The sequence below is a fragment of the Mustela putorius genome, unplaced genomic scaffold, assembly GCF_011764305.1.
Source record: "Mustela putorius furo isolate JIRA1106 unplaced genomic scaffold, ASM1176430v1.1 tig00000145_pilon_pilon_pilon, whole genome shotgun sequence".
Taxonomy (NCBI): Eukaryota; Metazoa; Chordata; class Mammalia; order Carnivora; family Mustelidae; genus Mustela; species Mustela putorius.
This window is the reverse complement of record NW_025421294.1, coordinates 26,127,017-26,153,896: the sequence shown is the minus strand read 5'-3', so window position 1 is coordinate 26,153,896 and position 26,880 is coordinate 26,127,017. Positions and strand designations below refer to the sequence as shown.

Below are 26,880 nucleotides of genomic sequence, written 5' to 3'. Positions count from 1 at the left end.
GGTGGCTCAGTGGGTTAAGCCTCTACCTTCGGCTCGGGTCATGATTTCAGGGTACTGGGATTGAGTCCCGCATTAGGCTCTCTGCTTAGCACGGTGCCTGCTTCCCCCTCTTCTCTGCTTTCCTCTCTGTCTACTTGTGATCTCTCTCTCTCTGTCAAATAAATAAAATCTTTAGGGAAAAAAAAAAACAAAAACGAAATAGAAGGAAGAGGGTTAATTGTTGGACAGGTATCCCATATACTTCACTTAGTATATTATATTCACTTCATGGAATAAGGTACATGCAGTTGAATTAAGTAGTCGGGATATGTCAGTCTAAAAAGCTTTCGCACCTTTTAAATTTAATTTATATCGATATTGATTCCATTACTTTTTCTTGTAAGACTTTTGGGGTCAGTGTTAGATTCCACTTGCTTTGACATTAGCTCCAAATACTTTCTTTAATTCAGTCTTTGAAGAATACATTTAAATTTTAGGTAACATTAATTAACATTGATATATACATAGATGTTAAGTATTCTCTTTTTTTTTAAAGATTTTTTATTTATTCATTTGACAGAGATCACAAGTAGGCAGAGAGGCAGGCAAAGAGAGGGGGAAAGCAGGCTTCCCGCTGAGCAGAGAGCCCAATGCGGGGCTCGATCTCAGGACCCTGAGATCATGACCTGAGCCGAAGGCAGAGGCTTAACCCACTGAGCACCCAGGTGCCCCCGTATTCTCTGTATTTTTAAACTCAAATCTTATGTGAAGTCTTAGGATATTTCCTACTGCAGAAATCAATTTCAGGGTTTGAGAATTTACCCCATTCCATTTTATAATTACTAGAAATTCTCCATCATAAAATCAGTTTGTAGTCTGAGTATCTTACAGTAGAACATTTTGGCATTTTACATTCTCCTTTATCAGTTCCCTCGAGGCTCTTTGGGTAACATATTTAACCAATTGGGTATATACTTTTTAACCAATGTATTTCAAACTTTAATAGGAAAGTGTAATCTCCTAAGGATCTTGTTAAAAATGTAGTATCTGATTCATTAGTTTGGAGAAGGAGTTGAGATTTTGCATTTCTAATAGTGTCCCATGTGATGCTGTTTCTGGTGCTCGGAAAAACAATGGTTGGCAAGGCTCTAATTGACCCATAAGAGAAAGAGAACGATATGAATCCTGTTAATGTAGGCTGAATGTACCTGCCTTTTATCTGCTGAACAGGTATAGGTAAATGAATCTGAGATGGGACTTCTGCATTTATAACCCTTATACATAAGAAGGGGAACCATACAAGGGCAGATTTGGAAGATTAATAAATGAATTAATAGCAGTAGCCTTTGATCTTGCCTTTAGTGTTTTATTTTTTATACTGTTGTTGGTGGATATGTGGTCAGTGTACATTGGATTTATTCTTTACTCTGTGTTTAACTTATTTCTGTTTCTGAGGAAATGAAAAATTTAATTGCAGTGTGTGGTTTTATAACTTTTTTTTTAAATTTACTTGCAGGCATTGATCAATATGACAGAGATAGCATCATAAATGACTTTAAGAATGGGACCTGCAAACTTCTCGTAGCTACTTCTGTTGCTGCTCGGGGTCTAGACGTGAAACATCTGATTCTTGTAGTAAATTACAGCTGCCCCAACCATTATGAGGATTATGTGCACAGAGCAGGACGGACTGGAAGAGCAGGCAATAAAGTAAAAAGAATTTTTCAAAGTTGATTTCCATTATAATAAAATATAGAGGGTTTTTTTGGGTAGGATTTTAAGCGGTAAATAATAAGAGTTATGAAGACATTTTGAAAATGATCAATTATCGGAGTATGGGGACTAGTTGATATTTATCATTTCTGTATATAGTATTATTAAAATTGTCAGATAACCAACCAGCTGTTCTATTTAGGCAGATAGTATTAATTGTTTATGTCCTCTTTCAGGGTTTTTTTTTTTTTTATTTTACCCTACCTAAAACTTTCTGTGTCGGCTGTGTAGGTATATACGTACATGTATATAATTTGGGATCTTTCATTAATTTTTAAAAAATTTTTTACAATATTTCTTCATTTGAGAGAGAAAGAGTGAGTGAGCGGGGGAGGGAAGGTAGAGGGAGAGGGAGAAGCAGACTCCCTGCTGAGCCTGGAGTCCAATTCAGGACTAGATCCCAGGACCCTGGCATCATGATCTGAGCTGAAGGCAGATGCTTAACCTGCTAAGCCACCTAGGCACCCCTTTCATTAATATTTTTACCATGTAGGACCATAAAGTATACTTTTCTCCAAAACTGTCACCCTTTTTTCTCATTACTCCCCTGTCCCACTCCATTTGCTATGTATATTACTTGCTTTTTAAACTTGTCTGTAGTCTGGTTAAGTATATAGTCTAAGTCATTCTTTTTCTTTTTCTTTTCTTTTTTTTTTTTTTAAAGTCTAAGTCATTCTTCTTGAAGGCAGCAAAATATTTTGTTGGAAGCATTGATGATGATACAATCCTGGTCATTTCTACATAGTGAAACAATAATGTTAATAACAATAGGCTATATTTATGTAGTTCTTATGGAGTTCGAAGTGTTGTTTTCAGTGCTTTTCATACATACTGTCTCACTTTATCCTTACAATTTCCCTTTGAGGTAAATAATATTACCCCAGTTAATAGATGAGAAAAGCTAAGGCACATGAAAGTTAAGTTACTTGCCCAAGCTTGCACAGCTAATAAGTAGTGATGGCTCTTATTCTTTTAACCTGAGTTATTCTATATATTTGGGAAAGTGTGTACAGGGGCACATAGTAAAAATTGTAGCCTTTTTGGTCTACATCCAATCTCTGTCATATGGGGTGTGTCGTGTGTGTGTGTGTGTGTGTACATACAGACCTTAAAAAAGAATTGATATAACTAACTTCATTTTTGTATATGTGTGTGTATATATATATTTTGTACACATGTGTATATATATACACATGTATGTATACATGTGTGTCTATATACTTGTATACACACATATGTATATTATAAAAAGATGAAGTCAGCTACATCATCTCCCTGGGGATTCTCTAAAGCCTTAGGTTTCACATGTCTCCAGGAACTTTTTTTTTTTAAGATTTTATTTATTTGTCAGAGAGAGTATGAGCTGGGGGAGTGGCAGTAGAGGGAAAAGCAGGCTCTTCGCTGAGCAAGGAGCCTACTGCAGAACTCAGTCTTAGGACCTTGGGATCATGACCTGAAATAAAGACAGACACTTAATGGACTGAGCCTCCCAGGTGTCCCTCCAGGAGCTTTGTGGTTCAGGCAAGAAAAAGGCTAGAGTTGTGCATGTTTATGTATGTACGTACATACATACATACAAATACATATATGCACACACATAAATTTTTAAAATCTTTTATTGGTCTTAAAAACTGTGTAGGGGTGGGGTGCCTGGGTGGCTTAGTGGGTTAAAGCCTCTGTCTTCGGCTCAGGTCAGGATCCCAGGGTGCTGGGATCGAGCCCTGCATTGGGCTCTCTGCTCAGCAGGGAGCCTGCTTCCCTTCTTCTCTCTCTGCCTGCCTCTCTGCCTAATTGTGATCTCTGTCTGTCATATAAATAAAATCTTAAAAAAAAAAAGAAAGAAAATCTATGTAGGGGAAAAAATATGTGGAAAGCTACATCCTAGAAAGTTGATACAAGTTAGTTGGAATAGAGTGGTAGAGTAGGTCGTGTAGGAAAGGAATGCAAATAGAAAGGGTAAAAATAATGTACTATATTAAAATTCCTATGCATGACCGTGCATTTGTGCATTTATCTAAAATCATAATTCTATATACATGAAGAAATCACAATTTCTGGTTTTGCTTATTTTTTTTTTTTTAAAGAAAGCACCTCCCTACAGAATTTCTTTTTAAGATTTTATTTATTTATTTGACAGAGAGAGAGAGAGATCACAAACAGGCAGAGAGAGAAGGGGAAGCAGGCTCCCTGCTGAGCAGAGAGCCCGATTCGGGGCTCAATCCCAGGACCCTGAGATCATGACCCAAGCTGAAGGCAGAAGCCAAACCCACTGAGCCACCCAGGCGCCCTTGGTTTTGCTTATTCTTAAATATTAAACTTAGATATTTCACTTGTAGCATTAAAGAATTTAGTAGGACTCTCCTTTTTTAAAAATTCTTTAGTAATGAAGTTAGTCTTAAGAGGATATATTAGGTTCAGATTTTATCTTGTGATCTGAGTAAGAGTCATGTTGTTAGTGCCTAATAGTTCCACTTTTTCATCATTCATTAGGGTTATGCATATACTTTTATCACAGAAGATCAAGCTCGCTATGCCGGTGACATAATTAAAGCTCTTGAATTGTCGGGAACTGCAGTACCTCCTGATCTGGAGAAACTTTGGAGTGATTTCAAAGATCAGCAGAAAGCTGTGAGTTTTTTTTAACTCCCATTGTTTTTATGCAGCTCATTATTGTGTTGAATATTTAATATTTGTAAACCTTGATGGGATTATTTTATCTTTTTAGGAGGGGAAAAGGAGTGAAAACAAAATCCTCTCTTGCTTCAGCTCAGTATTTCGCAGAGTTCTTTTTTTGTTGTTCTTGTACTAGATGAACTTTTTGTTACATTGACCTGTATGACCTTGAAAAATAATTACTCCTAAGTTCTTGAACACTAAAGCTTTTTAGTATGAAACTAACCTTTTTTATTTTTCCTTGAAAGGAAGGAAAAATAATTAAAAAGAGTAGTGGGTTCTCTGGTAAGGGATTCAAGTTTGATGAAACAGAACAAGCTTTGGCTAATGAGAGGAAAAAGTTGCAAAAAGCGGCTCTCGGTCTGCAAGATTCAGATGATGAGGATGCTGCAGTTGACGTAAGTGTCCGTTTTCTAAGCCTCATTCTTGCCAGTTGAAGCATTGTTGCTTTCATCCTGGAGGTCTTAACCATTCTTATCTCTTGTTGAGATAGCCAGTTCTTGCAAACCTTTTTGGTATGTGACCTTCCCTACCCTTTCTCTGTCTCTGTGTATATTCTCCTATGCCCTATCCATATTTATGTATTTTCATAAAAATGAGGCCATGCTGCTTTATAAACCTTCTTTACAACAATAGTCTTAGGTTAAAATATTCTCGTTTTCATAAATTCATTCTTGCATTTTTTTAAAGTGAATTTTTAAAGATTTATTTCTATTTATTTGAGAGAGCGTGCTCGCATGCCCAAGTGGAGGAAGGGGTAGGAGAGAATCTTGTGCACGCTCCCTGCTGAGCACAGACCCTACCAGCGCTTACTCCCACAACCTTGAGATCATGACCTGAGCCAAAATCAAGAGTTAGATGCTGAACTGACTGAGCCACCCAGGCATCCCTCATTTTTACATTATTATTATTTTTTTTAGATTTTTATTTGTTATTCATTTGATAGACAGAGATCACAAATAGGCAGAGAGGCAAGCAGAGAGAGAGGAAGGGGTACAGGCTCCCTGCTGAGCAGAGAGCCTGATGCAGGGCTCGATCCCAGAATCCTGGGATCATGGCCTGAGCTGAAGGCAGAGGCTTTAACCCACTGTGCCACCCAGGCGCCCTCTTACATTATTCTTAATGGTTACATAATATGGATGTTCCACATCAGACCCCTAATTTCGAATATGTGGGTTTCTATATATTCATATTTGGAATATATTTAATCATAAACTGTTCTTTACTGCTTATCCTTGCACATTTAATTTTGCACATTCATCAGATTAAGTTGAAGTTGAATGTGTAAATGGAATTACTAGGCTAAAAGGTGTATCAAATTTGGTTCTGAAACATTGTTAGATTGTCCTCCTGCAAAGTGAATACTAGTCTGCATCTCCCGCAGTGGTGTGAAGAGTCCCTGGCTCCCCATGTCTTTTATAATATCAGTACTAATATTTTTATTTTGTTAAACTTAATTGTTATATTGTCATTAATGGTAGTTAGGATACCTGGGGGGTCTCAGTTGGTTGAACATGTGCGTTTTCATCTTTGGGTCCTGAATATAAGCCCCACCCATGTTGAGTATAGTAGAACTTACTTAAAAAACTAAAAGCAGTAATAGTTAGCATTTTTGAGTGTTACTAAGTGCCATGCATTGTGTCAGATGCTTTACAGGGAATACTTCATTTAGTTCTGCACATTATCCAGACAAGGTGGATACTCAAAAGAGTATTCCCATTTTATAATTGAGGAGACTGAGACTTAGAAATAATCTTTTCAGATTTACATAGCAGTTAATGGAATGAGCTGGGCCCTGTACCCATTCCAGTCTTACTTCAGATGCCATGGTCTTAGCTAATGGCATTATTTGTGACCCAGTGAAGAGGGACCCTGAGAACTCAGCATATTCGTGGTTTTACAGAGTGTCCTTTGGACCCAAAGAAGCTATAGCTTTAGAAGAGCATGTTTTCATTACAACATAATTTTTGGAAACTCTTCCTAGTGTATACCACTGGTAATGGTATTAGCATATCAAAGTATGTATAAAATCCTCAATTCAAGAAGCTTGTTTAACTCAGAAATTCTCTAACACATTTGATCATTGAACATAGAAGTTGGGTTTTATTGTTTTTTCGATTAAACCTAAGCTCAGGACATAATTTTAGAATCAGGAATTCATTCTGATCTTGTTGTTTGAGAAATTTGATTCCCAGAAAAAGTATTTGGCCCACAGCCACATTGCCTCTTAAGCTCAGACAGCACCAGACCCCACATCTCTCATTAACCATTTCTTTCTAATATACCATACCGACTTAAAATTTAATTAAGTCAGTGTTACAGTTTTTGCTTATGGTGTAACAAATCAATCCAAAACCTTGTAGATAAGACAACAAACACTTATTATCTCACATTTTTGGGGGGGTAGGAGATCAGGAGCAGTTTAGCCTGGTAGTTCTGGCTTAGGGTCTCACTGAGGTTGCAGTAAAGCTGGTGTCCCCGGGCATGGCAATCTGAAGGCTTGACTGATACAGGATCATGTTCTTTTAAGATGGCTCACTCACTGTGATGTTGGCAGGATACCTCTTTTCTTTCCTCTGCCTGTGTCCTCACAACATGGCAGTTTGCTTTTCCCAAAGTGATTGAGCTGAAGGAGTGAGCAGAGAGGAAGCCTTAAGGCCTTTTATGACTAATGTCTAAAGTTACACACTAGCACTACTACTTTATTCTGGCTCTTAGAAATATGTCACTAAGTCCAGCCCACCCTCAAGGAGAAGCTCCACTGAAGAAGAAGAATATTAAAGAATTGATGGCCCTGCTTTGAAATCACCTCCCAGTTTTATTTTCTTTTTAGGGTGGGTAGGGGCAGAGGGAGAGAGAGAATCTTAAGCAGGATGCACACCTGCACGGAGATTGACTCAGGGCTCAGTCTCACAACCCTGAAATCATGACCTGAGCAGAAATCAGAAGTCGTATGCTTTAACCTACTGAGCCATGCAGGCTCAGCTTTTTTTGTTACCTTGAAAATTATTTTGAATCTCATTGAATCTCTCTGGTTAGTTTTTTTTTTCTTATTTATTAATTTGTGAGAGAGACAGAGTAAGCATGAGTAGGGAGAAGGGCAGAAGGAGGGAGGGAGAGAATCTCAAACAGAATGAGCACTGAGCATGGAGCCCTATGCAGGGCTCAGTCTCACAACCTTGAAATCATAACCTGAGCTGAAATCACAAGTCAGATGCTTCAACTGACTGAGCCACCCAGATTCCCCACTTAATTAATTTTTGAAACTTTATCCATGCTCTTCCCTGGGTTTGAGCTTTAGCACATGAGGCCTTATTAGCTTAATTTAAGTATAAAAAGAGGTTTGTGTCTTCTTTAGTGGGTATTATCAATAGTCATTGCTGGACAGAAGGCATCTTTAAAAGGAAATGCAAATAGTTTATGAGGTAGATGTGTCCAGTCAGGATGACACAGTTACAGTTGGACTTACATGGCTCCTGGAAGAGCTGAAGCAGTCATCCTTTTTTCTTGCTTCGGTGAGGAAACCAACCTTAACTTTTTTTCCTTTTTTGGTTTCAAAGGAATTAAATAGTAAAGCCTTATTTTCTGATTTTGTTATCCAATATATTTTTTTAAGTTTTTATTTATTTGGGGGAGAGAGCGAGAGACCATGAGTGAGGAGGGGGCAAAGGGAGAAGCCAACTTCCCATTGGGCAGGGAGCCTGTCGTGTAGCTCCACCCCAGGACCCTAGGATCATGACCTGAGCTGAAGGCAGACACTTAACTGACTAAGCCCCCCAGGTGCCTTTCTGTTACCCAGTTTTTAAGGCAAATCCATTTACGTTTAGAAGTTGAGAAGGATTTGGGGACCCCTGCCTTAGGAACATGAACCATTCTCCCTGAGAACTGTTGACTGTATTTTTAGTGGCCTGCTGGCCTTGAGTTACACTGCCCTTTTTCCAGCCTCTTTCATTGCAGTTTAATTTAGCCTCAAGTCATAGTGACTTCTCAGCTGCAACATGTTGGGTGCTCTGTCTTGACAGCACATGTTCCTCAATTGCTAAACTGGGATGGGATGTATTTCCACTTAGGAGTGTGCTCACTTGGTTCATGTGGCATTGTATTCTCTGTTTTCTTTCTCTTACTCTTTTTTGTTTCTCTTGCCATAAGTAACTTATTTTTTAAAATGTGCTACCCTCAGCAAATAGCTGTTAGTCTGTGTGGTTGAATTAACATAAATACAAGTGTCTAATTCTAGTCCTTTGATAGAAATATTCTTTATTAGTTTCTGTGGATATATCTAAATTGGTATTTTTAATCCAATTTTTATTAATCTTTTTTTTTTCCTTATTTAGATTGATGAACAAATTGAAAGTATGTTTAATTCAAAGAAGAGAGTTAAAGATATGGCTGCTCCTGGAACATCCAGTGTTCCTGCTCCAACTGCAGGAAATGCTGAGAAATTAGAAATTGCTAAGAGGTTGGCTCTTAGAATCAATGCTCAGAAGAATTTGGGCATTGAGTCTCAGGTATTAAGTAATTTGTTCCAAGTTTTAGTCATTACTTTTTATGTTAGCGCAAGTGAACCAGTTGTTCTAGACATTGAGTTAGTGGGAATTTAACTTAATCTGAATACAGAATTCTTTAATTACTGCATTTGGATGATGCCTCTTATATGGTTAACAGAAGTCCTAATGCCTATTTTGGAACTCCTAACTGAAGGAAGTTAGCTGCTGATTTTTAAAGTAATATTCTGATTGAGCTTACCAAAATCTTAAGGAAATAACTCCCTTTCTTTTTCCTTTTTTTTTTTTTTTTTAATGTTATTTATTTATTTGAGAGAGAAAGAGAGAGTACAAGCTGGGGGAGGGACACAGGGGAAGCAGACTCCCCATTCAGTAGGAGCCCTATGTAGGGCTCAATTCCAGGACCCTGGGATCACAACCTGAGCTGAAGGCAGTTGCTTAACTGACTGAGCCACCCAGCCACTCTGCTTTTTATTTTTTGATCTGCTTTTATGGGATGATTTATTGGGCACACAAACAATTCCTCAGAAGCATAATACCTGGTTACATAATTCAAACTAACATGGGCTTAACCAGTGGAAAATGTGTTAAATATTTGACATGCCATCTTTCTCTTGAGAGCTTTTTTTTATTAATAAATTTTTTTTTTAGATTTTTATTTATTTATTTGACAGAGATCACAAGTAGGCAGAGAGGCAGGCAGGGGAGGAGGGGAAGCAGGCTCCCCGCTGAGCAGAGAGCCCAACATGGGGCTCAATCTCAGGACACTGGGATCATGACCTGAGCTGAAGGCAGAAGCTTAACCCACTGAGCCACCCAGGCACCCCTAATTTTTAAAAAATTACCAGCTTAATTTTTAACTAAGGGTAAACTTTCATAGCATTCCCAAAGAATAGTTTGTGTATTTTAACAGTGTTTTGAAGTTTCTGAGAGTTTGTGGAGCTATAGAACCCTCTGTCCAGTAGGTTGGATAGTTTCAGGACTGTAACACCCAAGCTGGAATGACCAAGCCAGATGCTAGTGCACTGACTTAATGAGGCAGTTGCAGTCGAGGTTTAGAGTCTCAGGTTTCTGTTTGTTTTGTTGAGCCAGCAAGAATCTCTTCTCTGCTGCTTGGCTAAGATCAAGTGTTTAGCCAGTGAGTTACCGTGAAATGTCTGCTATACTCACGCCTTAATTCCTCTGAAAACGGGGATTATAGTGCCCAATCTAATGTTCTCTGGGTTTATTATTGCTAGTAACTCTACTGGTGAAAGCAAATAGCCACGCCTTCTCATTGTTAGAAAAGCTTGAGGTTTGAGTCATGTACTACCTACAGAGTTCTGCTCACATTAGGCATATAGTAAAATTAAGTTCAAATTAAAAGGTTTAAGTACAAAATGAAGTAAAAAGGTAAGTCAGTCATTTACTGTCATTTATTGGACATGAGCTTTGGTTGTGGGAGGAGGAAAGTTCAGTGGTAGTGGACAAAGTTGCTAATTTAGAGGAAACTCTAAGGAGCCACAAAGTTATATAAATGATTTTAGAAATATTTTACTATATTTGATACCAAGAGTTACCTAATTTTGATCCAGTAGAGTTTTTTTTTTTAAGATTTTTATTTATTTATTAGAGAGAGAGACAGTGAGAGCATGAAAGGCGAGAAGGTCAGAGGGAGAAGCAGACTCCCCATGGAGCTGGGACCCTGATGCGGGACTCGATCCCGGGACTCCGGGACCGTGACCTGAGCTGAAGGCGGTTGCTTAACCAACTGAGCCACCCAGGCGCCCATCCAGTAGAGTTTTTAATAATAGAGTTGAATATTCTTTATTTTTCTCATCAGTGTAAGGGAGATAGATCTATTAAACTATTAATATGTACTGCTAAATTACACTTGAGTAGGACTCTGCAATAGAAAGATGCTTCTAGTTAGTGGCTTTCCAGAGAATAATTTGTGGTAGGATCCTGATCTTATCTCTGCCCTCAGTTGAGATTTGACTGTAGGTCTTCTTTAACTGCAGGATGTGATGCAACAGGCCACCAATGCAATTCTCAGAGGTGGCACCATCCTGGCTCCCACTGTGTCTGCCAAAACCATTGCGGAGCAACTTGCTGAAAAGATTAATGCCAAGCTCAATTATGTGCCTTTGGAGAAACAAGAAGAGGAGAGACAGGATGGTGGACAGAATGAATCTTTTAAGAGATACGAGGAAGAATTAGAGATCAATGACTTCCCACAGGCAAGTAATAGTTTTCAACCTTTTTTAAATCATGGAGTAAAAACTCTTCTTGAGGAGCAAAAGTACCTTCTTTAAAACCTGTGAACATTTTAATAGCTACTTCACTTTTTATTTAGATGAGGGAGACAACAATAGAAATTTTATTTATATAAGTATATTCTAGTTACATTAGGATCTAATGATTTTATGTGAAGGTGTTAATTGTATTCTTTTTTTTAAATTATATTCTAGATATTGATCATAATATTATTTAACTAGCCTATTCTTTGTCAATACACCAGGTTTTTGTCCTGTTGTGAAGTGATATCTTTCCCCCACTCTGTTTCATAGACTGCTAGGTGGAAAGTTACCTCTAAGGAAGCTCTGCAGAGAATCAGTGAATATTCTGAAGCTGCAATTACAATCAGAGGAACATATTTCCCACCTGGAAAAGAACCTAAGGAAGGAGAGCGGAAAATTTACTTGGCAATTGAAAGTATGTATTGCTGTTCTATCGTAGTCTTGAGTTAGGTTAGAGTTGATATAGATGTAACAGGCATGGAGAGACTATAAGGTCAGTTCTTGATAGAATAAAAATAAGGAATACTTCCAAGAAAAAAATAATTTTATATATCATTTAAGGTCTTCATTTAGAAATTGAGTATATATAGAGAGGTTAGTGATCTGTATATGGAACTCTTTTAGTCTTGAAGATTCAGTCAAATTAGAGAATCACTCTAAAGGAAAACATGCATTTTAAGGACTTATGTGTTTATGCTTCTAATAAGTAGAATATTCTGGCCAAAGTTTATGTTAGAAAATAAATCAGTATATTAGCTCACGTAATGAATCTTTATCCAAGCAAGTGGTCCCTGTGAAATTGTGCCCATAAAAGCTCTTGCATATCTTAAAAAAAAAAAAATGAGGATATCTAACACAAAGTATACAAGTATCATATAGAGTGATCAGATTTGTTTTTTTGTGTGTGTTTTGTTTTGTTTGTTTTTAGATTTTATTTGTTTGAGAGATTGTGTGGCATGGGGGTGCACACGAGCAAGGAGAGTAGCAGAGGGAGAGGGAAGGGGAGAGAGTCTCAAGCACACTCCTTTCTGAGCATGGAGCCATACCTAGGATTAGATCTCATGACCTGAACCTAAACTAAGAGTTGGATGCTTAACTTAGTGAGCCACCCATGCACCCGAATCAGATTTGGTTTTTAACTTTCTTTCACACATTCACGAATGAGTTTGAAAGAGTTTCCATTTGTATTTTTCCCCTAATGTATTCTCCCACTGCATAGTAGGACCACTTGCGTCCCTTCATTTATATTTAATCTGAGTATCTTTGTAGTAGACTTACAGGTGTAGACCAGTCAGATCCACTTCATCTATTTAATGAACTAAATATTTGTTGCATCCTGGTTTTGGAGCTGTGGAGAGGTTCATTCTGTGTGTTCTGTAAGCTCAAAGTCTGCATACTTAGTGCTTTAAAGGGCTTTGATGGCTCCAGAGGACCCTTTCTCACACTGTGTATTATCTCAGGCACTAGCCTAGTTACTTTGAGGTGCACACATCACTTCTGAGAAAAGAAGCCTTACCTCATCCTAGCTCTTTACCGGTTTATTTTTCTTCACAGTACTCATCACAGAAATTGTAGTATATTTTTACTTGTATGTGTTTCCCCCTCCCCCAGCAATATGAGTTCCGTGGATGTAGTGACTTTATTATCTGCTCTGTTCTTAGAGCAGATGGTAAACACTTAATAAATTTTTTGAGTAATGCATCTGATTAGGCCCCATAGTCGTTTGTCTTCAGGATACAAAGTATTACTTGACAGACCTATACTCTTTTTGATCTCTTAAAAGCTTCACTGTCCAAGGGAAGACTCTGTAATGGCTGTGGAGCACTCAGAATGTGGCCAGTGTGACTGAAATTTGTAAATCTTATTTAATTTTGTAAAGGAATTCATTTTTGATTTTTTTTTTTAAGACTTTTTATTTATTTATTTGACAGACATAGATCACAAACAGGCAGAGAGGCAGAGAGAGAGAGAGGAGGAAGCAGGCTTCCTGCTGAGCAGAGAGCCTGATGCGGGGCTCGATCCCAGGACCCTGGGATCATGATCTGAGCCGAAGGCAGAGGCTTTAATCCACTGAGCCACCCAGGCACCCTTCACATTTGATTTTTTAAAATATTTTATTTGTTTATTTGACACACAGAGACATCACAAGTAGGCAAAGAGGCAGAGATAGAGGGGGAAGCAGGCTCCCTGCCGAGCAGAAAGCCCAATGTGGGGCTTGATCCCAGGACCCTGAGGTCACAACTGGAGCCGAAAGCAGAGGATTAACCCTCTCAGCCATCCAGGGGCCCCTGATTTTTTATTTTTTTAAGTAATCTCTACACCCACTCTGGGGTTCAAACTCATAACTGTGAGATCAAGAGTTGCATGCTCTACTGACTGAGGCAGCCAGGTGCCCCAATTTTTATTAAGTTAAATTTAAATAGCCACATACATGGCTACTAGCTACTGTAATGGTTAGCTTTTCTCTAAAGTTTGTTGTTGGTAATGGTTAGCTTTTCTCTAAAGTTTATTGTTGGGAAGATCATTAGAAGGTATCCATTGTAAGTATATTGTAAATAAATTTTGTCATTGTTAGTGACAGTGTTAGTTTGTTCTTTGTTACATTTTGGCATTTGATTTTGTGAAGACTTTTAATTTTAGGTAAATTCTTTTTTTTTTTTTTTTTTTTTTTTTTAAAGATTTTATTTATTTATTTGACAGACAGAGATCACAAGTAGGCAGAGAGGCAGAGAGAGAGAGAGGGAAGCAGGCTCCCCGCTGAGCAGAGAGCCCGATGCGGGGCTCGATCCCAGGACGCTGAGATCATGACCTGAGCCGAAGGCAGCGGCTTAACCCACTGAGCCACCCAGGCGCCCCAATTTTAGGTAAATTCTATACTGAGTATAATCTACAGATGATTTGCTTACCTATTAGGATTTGATTCTTTCCATCCCACAAACATGACTCAAAGTAAATTAGTTCTGTGCCTGTTCAGCCACTTTCCTATGAATTGGTCACCTCAGTTGTTTTTGTGTGGCATCTTAGCATAAAGACACAAGAAGAGAAATAGTATCCTGCCTACCCCTAAGTAGAAATCATTTCCTGGCCAAAAGTGCAAGATAGGGTCAGAGTAAGTTAAAGTACTAAAAAGTCCTGTTGCCTAGATTATGCTGGGTTTTTTTTTCTTTCTTTAATAAGTATTTTCCTTGTTACTATAAACTTTAGATTAGTTTCCAGAATTCTGATACAGGTGATTTCAGGTTTTTGTAAATTTATTCACTTTTTGTCAAAGGACAGGCTTTTGGAGTTTGAGGATCTGTCATTTTCACTGATGCACTCTCACTATAGGACCTTTTATTTTATTTATTTATTTATTTATTTGAAAGATTTTATTTATTTGACAGACTGAGATCACCAGTAGGCGGAGAGGCAGGCAGAGAGAGGAGGAAACAGGCTCCCCGCTGAGCAGAGAGCCTGATGTGGGGCTCGATCCCAGAACCCTGGGATCATGACCTGAGCAGGCGCCCCCACTATAGGACCTTTTAAAGTTAATGATGAGGGGCGCCTGGGTGGCTGAGTGGGTTAAAGCCTCTGCCTTCAGCTCAGGTCATGATCCCAGAGTTCTGGGATCGAGCCCCACATCAGGCTCTCTGCTCAGCGGGGAGCCTGTTTCCTCCTCTCTCTCTGCCTGCCTCTCCGCCTACTGGTGATCTCAGTCTGTCAAATAAATAAATAAAATCTTTAAAAAAAAAAGTTAATGATGGGGCGCCTGGGTGGCTCAGTGGGTTAAGCCTCTGCCTTTGGCTCAGGTCATGATCTCAGGGTCCTGGGATCAAGCCCCACATCAGGCTCTCTGCTCAGCGGGGAGCCTGCTTCCTCCTCTCTCTCTCTCTGCCTCTCTGCCTGTTTGTGATCTATGTCTGTCAAATAAATAAATAAAATCTTTTAAAAAAAGAGTTAATGATGAATTGTGGCAGTAGGGAAACTTGAATGCAGCCTTTATATGTTCCCTCTTATTTCCATTCTGCTGTTATTTCATGCATATTTTAAAATGCACGCATATTTAAGATTCATGCATATTTTAAAATGGTATACAAAGGATGTAGAGCTAGAGCTAAGCAAATTCCATAGGTTTTGGGGAGGGTTTTTTTTGCGTGTGATTGTGACTTTTACTAAGTCAGGTTTTTAAATGCATCCTTTTATGTGTCCCGAAAGACCTTTTTGTTCTACCAGTGGCTGTGTGTTTTTAAATCATGTGATACTTTTCCTTATTGTGTAGTAAAATGAAGATAGCTGGCACCTAGCGCTTTAAGGCGAGAAAGTTACACTGACATCTTTCTGCACCTGGAACTGGACAGGTCTCCCCTACTCTGTTGTTCTTTAGACCATACAGGTTGTAGACACAGTGTCTTCCAGTGGAATCTGATGATAAAACCCTTGATATATATGCAGTGATCCTTTTATTTTCAGCTTGAATATCATGGGTGTCATTTAAGCAAAACTAATACTTTTAAATGCCTGCCTTATAAAGACGTAAATCAGAGACGTAAATCAGGGGCATTTGCTTTGAAAAAGGATCCTCTGTGTAATTCTTGAATTTAAAGGTAATTATGTTTAGTATAGTATAAGTAATATATCAAGGTTCATCTTACATAGAACTTTATCAGAACATATCTCCTCTATTGCTAAATGAAGTGAGAAGCCCACAGCTTCTGCTTTACTTTTCCATCCATGTAGAATGCTTCTGGTCATTTCTCTCCACTGTCCACTTGTACTTGGGAAATAACATCGAATTTTTATAACCTAAACCAGCCTTTTCCAAACCCTATGCAATAAGGTAATCTTGTCAAAAATAAATCTTTAGAATTCTAGAGCTATAGTGATGGTTAAGGACTGGACATTAGTAATTAAAATGATCCAAAGCTTTGAGATTTTCATAGATGATTAGTTTTTTTAATGATTTTTTGTTTTTGAAACTCCAGCCAAATCAACTGAACTCTAATAGGATGAAAACAGGTGTTGGAAGGAGCCTTGTGTCATCTGTTTCTAGTTCTGTAATTGGAGGGACACTAATGCCTGGCTCCTTGGAGGCTCTGTGTGGGTCAACAGTTTCAGGCCTCCCACCAGGCAGCGGGAAGGAGAACAGGAAGGACTTAGGTGCCTAGCCATCCTGTATAATTTATAGCCTGTTTTGTGACCCTCTCTTTTTATTAGTGGAGAATCCCTTAAAAGCAGCCAGAGTTGTTTTAGGACCAATGAAAGGAAATGCCTCTTTTCCATGGCAGCTTATAAACATATGTAACCTATTACCCAAAGAGGCTTTATAAGTCAAAACTTTAAACTGGTCCAAATGGTCAGGCTCTAACTAAAATAGGAAAATTAGGGACGCCTGGGTGGCTCAGTTGGTTGGACGACTGCCTTCAGCTCAGATCATGATCCCGGAGTCCCGGGATCGAGTCCCGCATCGGGCTCCCAGCTCCATGGGGAGTCTGCTTCTTCCTCTGACCTTCTCCTCGCTCATGCTCCCTCTCTCACTGTCTCTCTCTCAAATGAATAAATAAAATCTTTAAAAAAAAAAAAAAAAAAAAAAATAGGAAAATTATTCTCTTACTTCGATTTAGGTGAGAGTGTCATTTTCTTTCTTTTTAAAACAGCACAGAATATCAACAAGCTTCACACCAACTCATGCCGAGTAGCATATTTTCCTCCTGAATTTTATTTTGGTTGTAATTTTTAGTCTGGCTTTGCTCTTGATTCTACCCTTTTGTTTTCTTTCATCCATCTCTCTTCTCTTCCAGCACCCACAGCTTTAAAATGTGCGGTTGCTGGCTGGTGGAGGTAGGATTTAGATTAGATATGTTGCTGTAACTTCACAGCCATACTCCTGGCTCTTTCCTTCCTATTGTTAAACTGTTTCTTCTTCTTCCTCCCCTTGCTATTTCTCCTCTCCTCTTCCTTTTCCTTCTTCATCTCTTTCCTTTCTTTCTCTCCTCCCTTCCTTTGCTCTCTTTGGAATCAGAAAAGGTCATTTTTGTCTAGTAAGGGGAATTCTATGGCTTGTTTTCCTGATTTCTTTTTCTTACATAAAATGATAAATACAGGGGCGCCTGGGTGGCTCAGTCAGTTAAGTGTCTGCACGAGCAGGAGGGGCAGAGGGAGAACAAGAGAGAATCTCAAACAGACTCCCTGCTGAGTGTGGAGTAGGATGAGGAGCTTGAGCTCATGACCCTGAGATCATGACCTGAACCGAAACAAGAGTTGGACACTTAACTCCAGGCGCCCCACTCCCCTCCCCCCAACCAGGAACTCTTAACACCACATGTAATGTGATCTCATTGGTTATATTTGAAACTCTAAAAGGAATCTGAATAATAAGCAGCCATTATATAATGTGGATGATGTTCCACCAGGTTCTGAAAGGCTATATTGGAAGGCAGTACAGTGTTTTTAAGTCATCTATAGGGGCACCTGGGTGGCTCAGTTGTTAAGCGTCTGCCTGCCTTCAGCTCAGGTCATGATCCCAGGGTCCTGGGATCAAACCCTGCATCAGGCTTCCTGCTTGGTGGGAAGACTGCTTCTCCCTCTCCCACTCTGCCTGCTTGTGTGCCCTCTCTTGCTGTGTCTCTCTATGTCAAATAAATAAATAAAATCTTTTTTAAAAAAAGTCATTTACAGTATTTCCTTTTGGATCTCCATGACATGGATAAACATCCAGTGTAATTCTAGTAATACAAATAACGCTTTCCTCTCATTACCAGGTGCCAATGAACTGGCTGTGCAGAAAGCAAAGGCAGAAATCACCAGGCTTATAAAAGAAGAACTGATTCGGCTGGTGAGTGAAAACCTCAAAGACTTTTCTACTTGTTTTAGTAAATATTTTATTGAACTATAATATAAATTCAGAAAATTACACAAGTCATAAACATATAGCTTGGTGAATTCTCACAAAGGAAGCACACTGATGTCATCTCTGTCCAGATCAAGTAACATAGTATAATACCAGCATTGGAGAAGTCACCCACATACCCCTCCCCCAAATGTAACAGTATTCTGACTTTTAACATGATAGATTAGTTGCAACCTATTTTTTAACTCCATTTAAGTGGATTGATTGCTGTGTATTCTTTTATATCTAATTTCTTTGACTCAACATTACTTGGAGGAAATCCATGTTGTTGCATGTAGCAGTAATTAATTATCTTTCATGTCTCTTTTGTATACATCAGTATGCTTTTCTCTTGGGTATATACCTTGGAGTTGAATTGCTAGTTGTAGTGTAGATGTAGTTAGGTTTATGTAAGTGTTTTTTTAAATAATTTTCCAAAGGGGTTATGCCATGGAAAAGGCATCCTCTTACAGATCAACTTCCCAAAGAAGGTGAACGTATCCCTGTGTCTTTTTTTTTTTTTTTTTTTTTTAAGATTTATTTATTTGCTTTGGAGAGCATGCATATGAGGCAGAGGAGGAGCAGAGGGAGAGAAGCAAACTCCAGCTGAGTGTGAAGCCAGCCTCAGGGCTTAATCCTGAGCTGAAATCAAAAGTCCAGATGCTTAATCAGCTGAGCCACCTAGTTGCCCCCATCCCTGTGTCTTTAGTGCCAGTTGAAGTTTGTAAGCTCCCTATAATATATACATTGGGTGAAGGCCCTTTGAAAGGACACTTTGTCCTTTCTCCACAAATGTGTTTTGGAGGCCTTTTCTACAATTCCCCTTATAGAACTTTCTTTGGGGTGGTAAAAGGTTTAAAGAATAGAAGCTATACAAAACAGGAAGGAAGAAGAAAATTTTTTCTTTTTCTTTTTTTTTCGGAAAACAACCTTTGATTCAAGGGCTTTTAAGACTGTTTCACCAAGAAGTGATAAAGAACCTTGATGCCACCACCATTAGTTTGTTCAAAACTGCTAAGAGTAGTCACATGAACACAGATGATTGGTTATTGAGGAGTTTTTCCTTCCTCAGTATAATACTAACATTTTCTGTTCAAAATATCTGGTAATGCTGTAAGTTTTGAAAGGAAATGCCTTTGACATGTATTTTTTTCTTCCTTTGCTTTTTCTGAGTATGCATCTTTTTTCTCTTTTAGCAAAATTCATACCAACCAACAAATAAAGGAAGATACAAAGTCTTATAAAACATCCGGAAAAAACTTTTTACTTGTGTTGGTCTGTGACACATGTGGCAGTTGTCTCCAGTTTACAATGTATTGTAAATTAAGATTTTTAAAATTCTGTCTTGCTGATTTTTTTTAAATATATGAAACCAGTATTTGCTAAAGAAATCTTCTTTCAGTAAGTACCACCGGGATTATCAAACTGTATTTAAAGCAGGCCTGTTTTCAGTGTATTATGTCCTTTAATGTAAACTTTAAATATCAATATTTTAAGTATCTGGATAATATTTCAGAAGTTTAAAAAAATGGAAATATTTGGACTTTATATTGACAGTAATAAAGTATACAAGTCACTAAGGGGCTCTTCACCTTATCCTCTTGAAATGAAATTGTGATCATCTTCTCAAAAAAAGGTAAAATTTTCTAATTTTGTGTCTGTGCCCCCCCACCCCCCCCCCCTCAGCTTAAATCTTACTTGACTCCATGGGACAATATGAACTGGGCTTAAGAATGTTATAATAGAATTTTTACAAAATGTTCCAGTTTTTGTTTCAATTTTATCATCATAAATGGACAATAGTTGGACTGCTTTTTGGTTTTATAAAATTAAATATTTGTAGTATAAGAGGTTTTTGCATTTCTTTACACTGCAAAGAGTTTTAGTATTCACTCCTCTTAGGTTCCCCCTCACAACCTCTGTCTCTGTGTCTAGCTACTAAATCTTTTTTAATCTTCCTTAAAAGAAAATGATTTGTAGCCTAGAAATATTGTTTCCTCCTCCACCCCTTCCAGAAATTGTTTTTTATACATCTGTACATAAAAACACAATAATTTTAATCCACATTTTCTCCAGGATTATTGAGTAGGTTATGAATTTTCTTTCTTAAAAAATTTCCAGCATAATGGTATCTGTGTTGTAGACTTAGATTTAAGCATCTCTCAGTGAAATTTAACTCATGGGAGTCATAAATTATATTTTTGACCCCTCAGATATATTTCCTGAATATTCTAATTTAAAATATTGTAATTGGATCACCCAATATTCTTTTCAAGATTCCTGGTATATTAGAACTTTGTATTATTGTCACTTCTTGAAAAAAAGAAAATAGCCAGGAATTAAACAGATATATGTCTTAAATTAAGAGAGACAAGTTTCTGAATATTCTTGACTTAAGAGTTTTTTAAAAAGAAGAAAATAAAGCATACTAAAGTCATACTTAGTACATTAAGTGGTTAAAATGACAAGGACTGTCAATCATTTCTTCAGTATATATTGTTATGCTTACTGAAAAACTAAGGTGGATATTCTTAGATTCCTTTCATGTCTACTTTCTTTCTTAGAAGAAGAAAACAAACAAGACACATGTAACAGGAGAACCAAATAAATCATTTACTCTGAAATGCAGGCATCTTGGGTTACTTTTCCTTTCCTTTTATTTATTTGCTTATTTACCTAGTGATTTTTTTTTTCTTTTTTGATAGAATAATGTGGCAGTCTCACTTTGGTGACAATTGGTGCTCCCTTCAGCCTCCTGGATCACCTTGAGATTCAGAGTTTTATATCATTTTAGCATTACTACCTTTATGTTTGTATATCTAGTTGTAATAAAACACTGATAGTATTTTGTCCTAAAGTGAAACACATTTCTCTGTTAAAACAATTTTTAGTGTCACACTGACTCTTTGATTTTTAAAATCAGAATGATGTACAGACTAAATGATTTTTTTAATGCAGTATCAATATCTGCTCATGTTTTCTAAATTCCTTATAAAATAAAGTTAATTCAACCTACAGTTTCCAAAAATTATCTCCGTTGAAATGTTTTATGCTGTTGCTCTAATTTTGTTTACAGGTATGTGAAAGGAGTATTGTACTCTGTATCTTTATTAAAAATTCTGGCAGTCCTACGGCTCAGAATATACAGTCTTATCCAAAAATATCTTCCTGAAGAAGCCTCTTAGTCTTAGATTTTGTTTGCATTTGGTATAATACAGGCGATAGGTGAAATAATAGTTCGTGTGCCAGTTGGCATTGTGTTACAGTGCACTCGTTTTACAAAATGGAAGTATAGAATTTAACAATGATGGCTAAGTTCTTTCCAAGTCATTGTAGACACTTTATTATTTGATATGTTTCATGTCTTACCAGCCTCGTTGGTGTACAGATGGTGGTCAGCTGGGAGTCACAGTGCACCTGAGACCGCAGTCCTTCCTCTGAGGCAGGCAGACTGGACATGTGAAGTTGTTTGAGCAGAACCAGCCCTTAAGTACCTGGGATTTATAAATCCTATAAAGCCAACTGTGGGATCTGTTCCTAAATAGCATATTAGCACTGTAGGGATCACAGACTAGAAAGCAAAACCTCCAGAGTTGTAACTTAAGCTATGCGTGAGCTCTTTTCCCTGTGGTGCCTTCCTTTCCTTTATAAAACCATCCGCTGAGGTCATTTACTAACAGATAACATAGTGCTTAAGATGTGAACTGGGGGGGAAATGGTAGTTGAATTCTAGGATAGAAAGCTACACTTTGTTTAGTAAAATGTTATATTTTTGTTACTTTATTGATGATGGATGCAAAGCTCTTACAGCAGGCGAGACTAGCTAGCCCAGGGTGATCCTTGAGGTCAGATGCTTCCTCTTGGATTGAGATCTGGAGCTACTAGTTCTTCAGTTTGGTACATAGTTTTAACAATTGGAATATGCTTGTATTTTTTTGTGCCTTCTGCTTCTGGCACAAAAAGCTGAAGTTAAGATGGGTATGTAAATATAAAGACAAAGAGTAAATGAATGTGTGTGGAGGAGTGGAGGGGATGTCTTATCTTTTTATTCATTTTAGGTAATATAATCATCAAAAAGCCTTAATAAGATCTCTCTTGAGTGGGCTCTTTTGCTTGGGAATATGATCAGCATCTTACTGCTTAACGTTAGGCAAGTTCTCCAGAGCTAAAGATGGCTACATTTCCCTCCCTAGTTAAAGATCCCCTGGTGTTTTCAATTACAGCTATTTGAAGGTCATTTTTCCCCCCTCCTGTATCAACTTAAAATTTTCCTCAGGCAGGAATCCAAGTAGAAATATGGAGGAAAATTGTAAACAAACATTTTCTTTGCAAAATCCCTGCAATATTCGTGATCTCACCTTTATAGTGTCTTCTGGCTAAGCTGGTATTTGTGTACTTGTAAGTGCATACTGTCAAATCACATGACTGGAGAGGAATTAACTTTTTTTTTTTTTTAAGATTTTATTTTAAAATAATCTCTTCACCCAGAATTCACAACCCTGATATCAAGAGTTGTGTGCTCCACGGACTAAGCCAGTTAGGTACCCTGAGGAATTTACTTTTGATTATTTTTCTTGACCTTACTTTTCTTCAGATATGGCTTCAGCTTATTCATGATTCTGAAGGTCTAGGCTTTCAAAATAAATTCTAACTTTGCATTAACCTTGGGGAGGAGAAAAAAGTATGAAATAAAAAAATAAAGTTTTAACAATACTTTGGAAATCTAGAGCTCAGAGTTACCCATTCAGATATTATTAGGATTACTATAAAAGCTAGAGTTTCAGAATGAAAAAATTCCTAACCATTTTGTTTTTAAAGATTTATTTATTTATTTGATAGATAGAGATCACAAGTAGGCAGAGAGGCAGGCAGAGAGAGAGGAGGAAGCAGGCTCCCTGCTGAGCAGAGAGCCCGATGTGGAAATCCATCCCATGACCCTGAGATCATGACCGGAGCTGAAGGCAAAGGCTTAACCAACTGAGCCACCCAGGCGCCCCCAGTTCAAGTATTCTTGAAGGCATTATTTACTCTCTGCTTTTGCCTGTAGAAGTCTTCTGAAAGCTGAGACCCCTAGAACTGTATTTTGACTTTGCAAAAAAAGAGTTTTTTTATCTTCCACGCCAGCCCAGGGCCTACATCACCGATTTGGAAAGCTTAATGGAAAGAGCAGAGGAATGAACACCTGGGAGTTTCGAGGAGAACACAAGTTCCTCTAAAATTTTAGGGGTCTAATGGTGCTATTTAAGTGTGTCTGGGGTCATAATGATTCTGTGATACATGTCCAAATTTGAAAACTACTGATAATGTTCACTTTTGTTCTTGGATTTTGACTGCCTGTGATCTAATGTGGTGGTCTCCAAAGTGGGGCACATGTATAGTAAGTCATTTGGAAAGCAAGTAGAAAATACTGGAGCTATTTGTGTTACTTTTAAAATCTAATCCTTGGGGCGCCTGGGTGGCTCAGTGGGTTAAGCCTCTGCCTTCGGCTCAGGTCATGATCCCAGCATCCTTCGATCGAGCCCCGCATAGGGCTCTCTGCTCAGCGGGGAGCCTGCTTCCTCCTTCTCTCTCTGCCTGCCTCTCTGCCTACTTGTGATCTCTGTCAGATAAATAAATAAAATCTTTTTTAAAAAAATAAATAAAATCTCATCCTTTAAGTTGTTTTTTCAAATATATTTATTTCACAGAGAGTGCTTGTGAGCTGGGGGGGGAGGGACAAAGAGAGAGGGGGAAAATCCTCAAGCTGACTCCCCACTGAGCACAGAGTCAATCCCAGGATCCTGAGATCAAGAGCCAGACACCCATCTGACTGAGCCACCCAGGTGCCCCATCCTTTAAAAAAATTTTTAGTAGCTTTTATAATATGTTGTTTAACATGATGTGTTTAAATATATTGGTTACAACATTGGTAAAACAGCTCACACACATAATTATAAATACATTTACTATATTGGGGTACCTGAGCAACTTGAGGCAGGTTCCTTAAATGCTTTAAAATGTTTGCTTTTTTATATGTAAATAGGTGTGATAATATCTTTCTTCGGATTGTTGTGAGGATGAGGTGAAATAGAACATTTAAAACACATAAAGATAGTGCCTGGCTTATGGTAAGCATCCAGTAAGTATCAGTACTATTACCATTACAGTGGTATGGGTTTTTTCCATGCTCTCTCCATATTGCTCTTATTTTCAATATTGCTATAAGCTGTATACCTACTGAGGACAGTCGATGGCTACTGATAAGCTAACGTCTAGAAAGTAAGATTCATTTTTTTCTTCGTGTATCTTTCAGTTCAAGTGAAAGTATTTAGGAACATTTATTGCCACAGTTCAAAGGTCTCTGGAGACAGCCAGCTCCTGGCTCTAGACAAATATTCCTGTTATGGCCTTCCTTTTGCATGTGTACAACCACCATTTATCATTCAAAAATCTTATAAGCTAGTCATCTGTCTATCTGATCTGGCCTGTCAGAGTCAGGCTGAATGAAGCTGTTGGAAGAGGAATGAGGAATGTTGGATCGAGTTCATATTGTATTTCAAGGATATATACTTTTGAAGAGGAAACGTTGGTTGATAAGTCAGAGTATGACATTTAAAAGTGTTGCTCCTTAAGTGATGATAAATGGCTTTGCTCTTGAAAAAGCCTCTACATTCAGGACTAATTGTTACATTTTATCTGTGTGTACTGTAGCACCTCATTAAGGCCAACCTGAGATGATTATGAGAAAACAACAAATTACTGCATTTAACATTATATTCTGACTGTCAGCTTGCATTTTTGTCTACCTCACCAGAATCTAAACTCCCAGAGGTCAAGGGCCCTGTTAGTCCTGTATCCCCAGGACTTTGCATTCAGTAAATATATGTTGAATTGAGTAGTTGCTTGTCCAAAATCATATAGCTAATAAGTAGTAGACCTAGATTTAAATCTATCTCTATTTCTATCTTTACCCATTAGCTCATTTAATTTCTTATCCCTGCAAGGAGGACATTGTCTTCATTTCACACAGGGAACTTCTGGAAAGAACTGTGACTTGCCCAAGGTACCATAGGAGACAAATGACAGAGAGGCATTCAAACCCAGCAGTGTCTGACTTCATCTGTTATTCTGGCTACCTCTCCATTGGGCCTGCAAATCATCAGACCTCATTAGGACAAAAGTTTCTGTTTCTTAAGTGGTTTATTTATTTATTTATTTATTTATTTATTTGACAGAGAGAAATCACAAGTAGATGGAGAGGCAGGCAGAGAGAGAGAGAGGGAAGCAGGCTCTCTGCTGAGCAGAGAGCCCGACGTGGGACTCGATCCCAGGACTCTGAGATCATGACCTGAGCTGAAGGCAGCGGCTTAACCCACTGAGCCACCCAGGCGCCCATCTTAAGTGGTTTTATGTACAAATGCCATTTCAGACCAAAATACAGAATAGTCATGGTATGGGAGTGCTAGAGTGCATTTTCAAATTCCAGTTCAAGAATAAAAAAGAGGGGGGCACCTGGGTGGCTCAGTGGGTTAAGCCTCTGCCTTCGGCTCAGGTCATGATCTCAGGGTCCTGGGATTGAGTCCCACATCGGGCTCTCTGCTCAGCAGGGAGTCTGCTTCCTCCTCTCTCTCTCTCTCTGCCTGCCTCTATGCCTACTTGTGATCTCTCTCTGTCAAATAAATAAAATCTTAAAAAGAATAAAAAAGAGGACTTGAGAAAACCTGTTTTAATGTTTTTTGGAAGGGTACTTAATATGTCCTCCAATCTGTACATATTTTAGCTGTCTTCTACATTGGTATTTTCTTTTTATATATGAATAGTACTGGTCTAATCAGTTCTGTTTTGTATTATTTCATAGAAGTAATCAGTCAGAATATTTAGAATTGTAGTTAGGGAACTATGCCTGCCAGAAAATGAATGGACTAGCTTGTTTAATGTACTGTATTTGGTTTTCCTGTTGCTCCTGTCTTTTCTACTAGCAGCAGTGCCTGGACAAGTGCTGTGCTCATAGCAGAACTCAGTGCTCAGAATTACCTCCTCAAACAGTCTTCACTGCATAGGCAAAAAAGGAGAAGCACCACCCCTAGCCTCTTAGCACTACCTAGTAAAGGGTCATCTCCTTGGTAGTCTTCCTAATTCTGGATCCTATCCTTTCTAGCATATTCGAATTCACAGCGTGAAGAACTGGGGAAACCAGCCCTTTTAAGTGGCTTGTACGTGATGACTGATATGCTAGAAATTTCACAGTAACTACATAAAGGGGGTGATTTTGTAAGCAAACTACTTCTGGTCCCAGTCCTTGTGATGGTGTAATGAAGAATATGGCAGTTCTGAGGTCATGAGTATAAAAATTTTAAAAAATTATAGCATGTCACACAAAATGCAGCTTTTCATTATCACATGATCCTAGGGTTGAGGGTCCAATAGCATTATTATTATTTGAATATTACCCATTTTGTTAGCAGGTGGAGGTCTCATCCCACCTATCCATAACCAGTAAAGGGCAGAAGTTAGGTCCTTTCAACATGTTTTGGAAAGCATATGATACATTAGGCATTAATCTTTACCAACAGCGATTAAAGGCACACTTTCTGGAATCACACAGCTGGATTCAAATCCTGACTCCTGTAATCTGAGTTATGGGGTCAAGTAGGAGTTCCAACATCACAGAATTGGGGTGAAACATCAATCCTGTAAGCAAGTTATTACCCCTAAGCTGTGTCTTCAACCCATGCGACCCGCACTGTCTGCATTACAGCCTGAGCCGCGCGGGCCTAAGCCCCGCCCCCTACCCGTCCCCACGACGCGCAAGCGCAGCCTGGCTCCG

General features: G+C 38.4%; 1 protein-coding gene across 5 annotated transcripts in view; it reads left to right on the top strand.

The window, feature by feature from the left end:
- DDX46 (DEAD-box helicase 46) overlaps nucleotides 1-21,102 on the top strand; it is a 70,598-nt gene extending 49,496 nt beyond the window's left edge. Inside the window, exons 16-25 of one of the 5 annotated variants that reach the window (XR_006605366.1) lie at nucleotides 1,496-1,689; nucleotides 4,243-4,380; nucleotides 4,674-4,823; nucleotides 8,760-8,936; nucleotides 10,931-11,149; nucleotides 11,480-11,624; nucleotides 17,947-18,020; nucleotides 19,271-19,475; nucleotides 19,632-19,710; nucleotides 20,780-21,102. Coding sequence is in view for 2 of the 5 variants with exons in the window: in XM_013052487.2 (XP_012907941.1) it covers nucleotides 1,496-1,689; nucleotides 4,243-4,380; nucleotides 4,674-4,823; nucleotides 8,760-8,936; nucleotides 10,931-11,149; nucleotides 11,480-11,624; nucleotides 17,947-18,020; nucleotides 19,271-19,318 (1,145 nt within the window). In the remaining 3 variants the exon portion in view is untranslated. Of the gene's footprint in view, nucleotides 1-1,495; nucleotides 1,690-4,242; nucleotides 4,381-4,673; nucleotides 4,824-8,759; nucleotides 8,937-10,930; nucleotides 11,150-11,479; nucleotides 11,625-17,946; nucleotides 18,021-19,270 lie in introns of all 5 variants that reach the window. The other 4 variants (XR_006605365.1, XR_006605364.1, XM_045075494.1 and 1 more) reach the window with 4 other exon arrangements.
- Nucleotides 21,103-26,880: the final 5,778 nt, after the last annotated feature.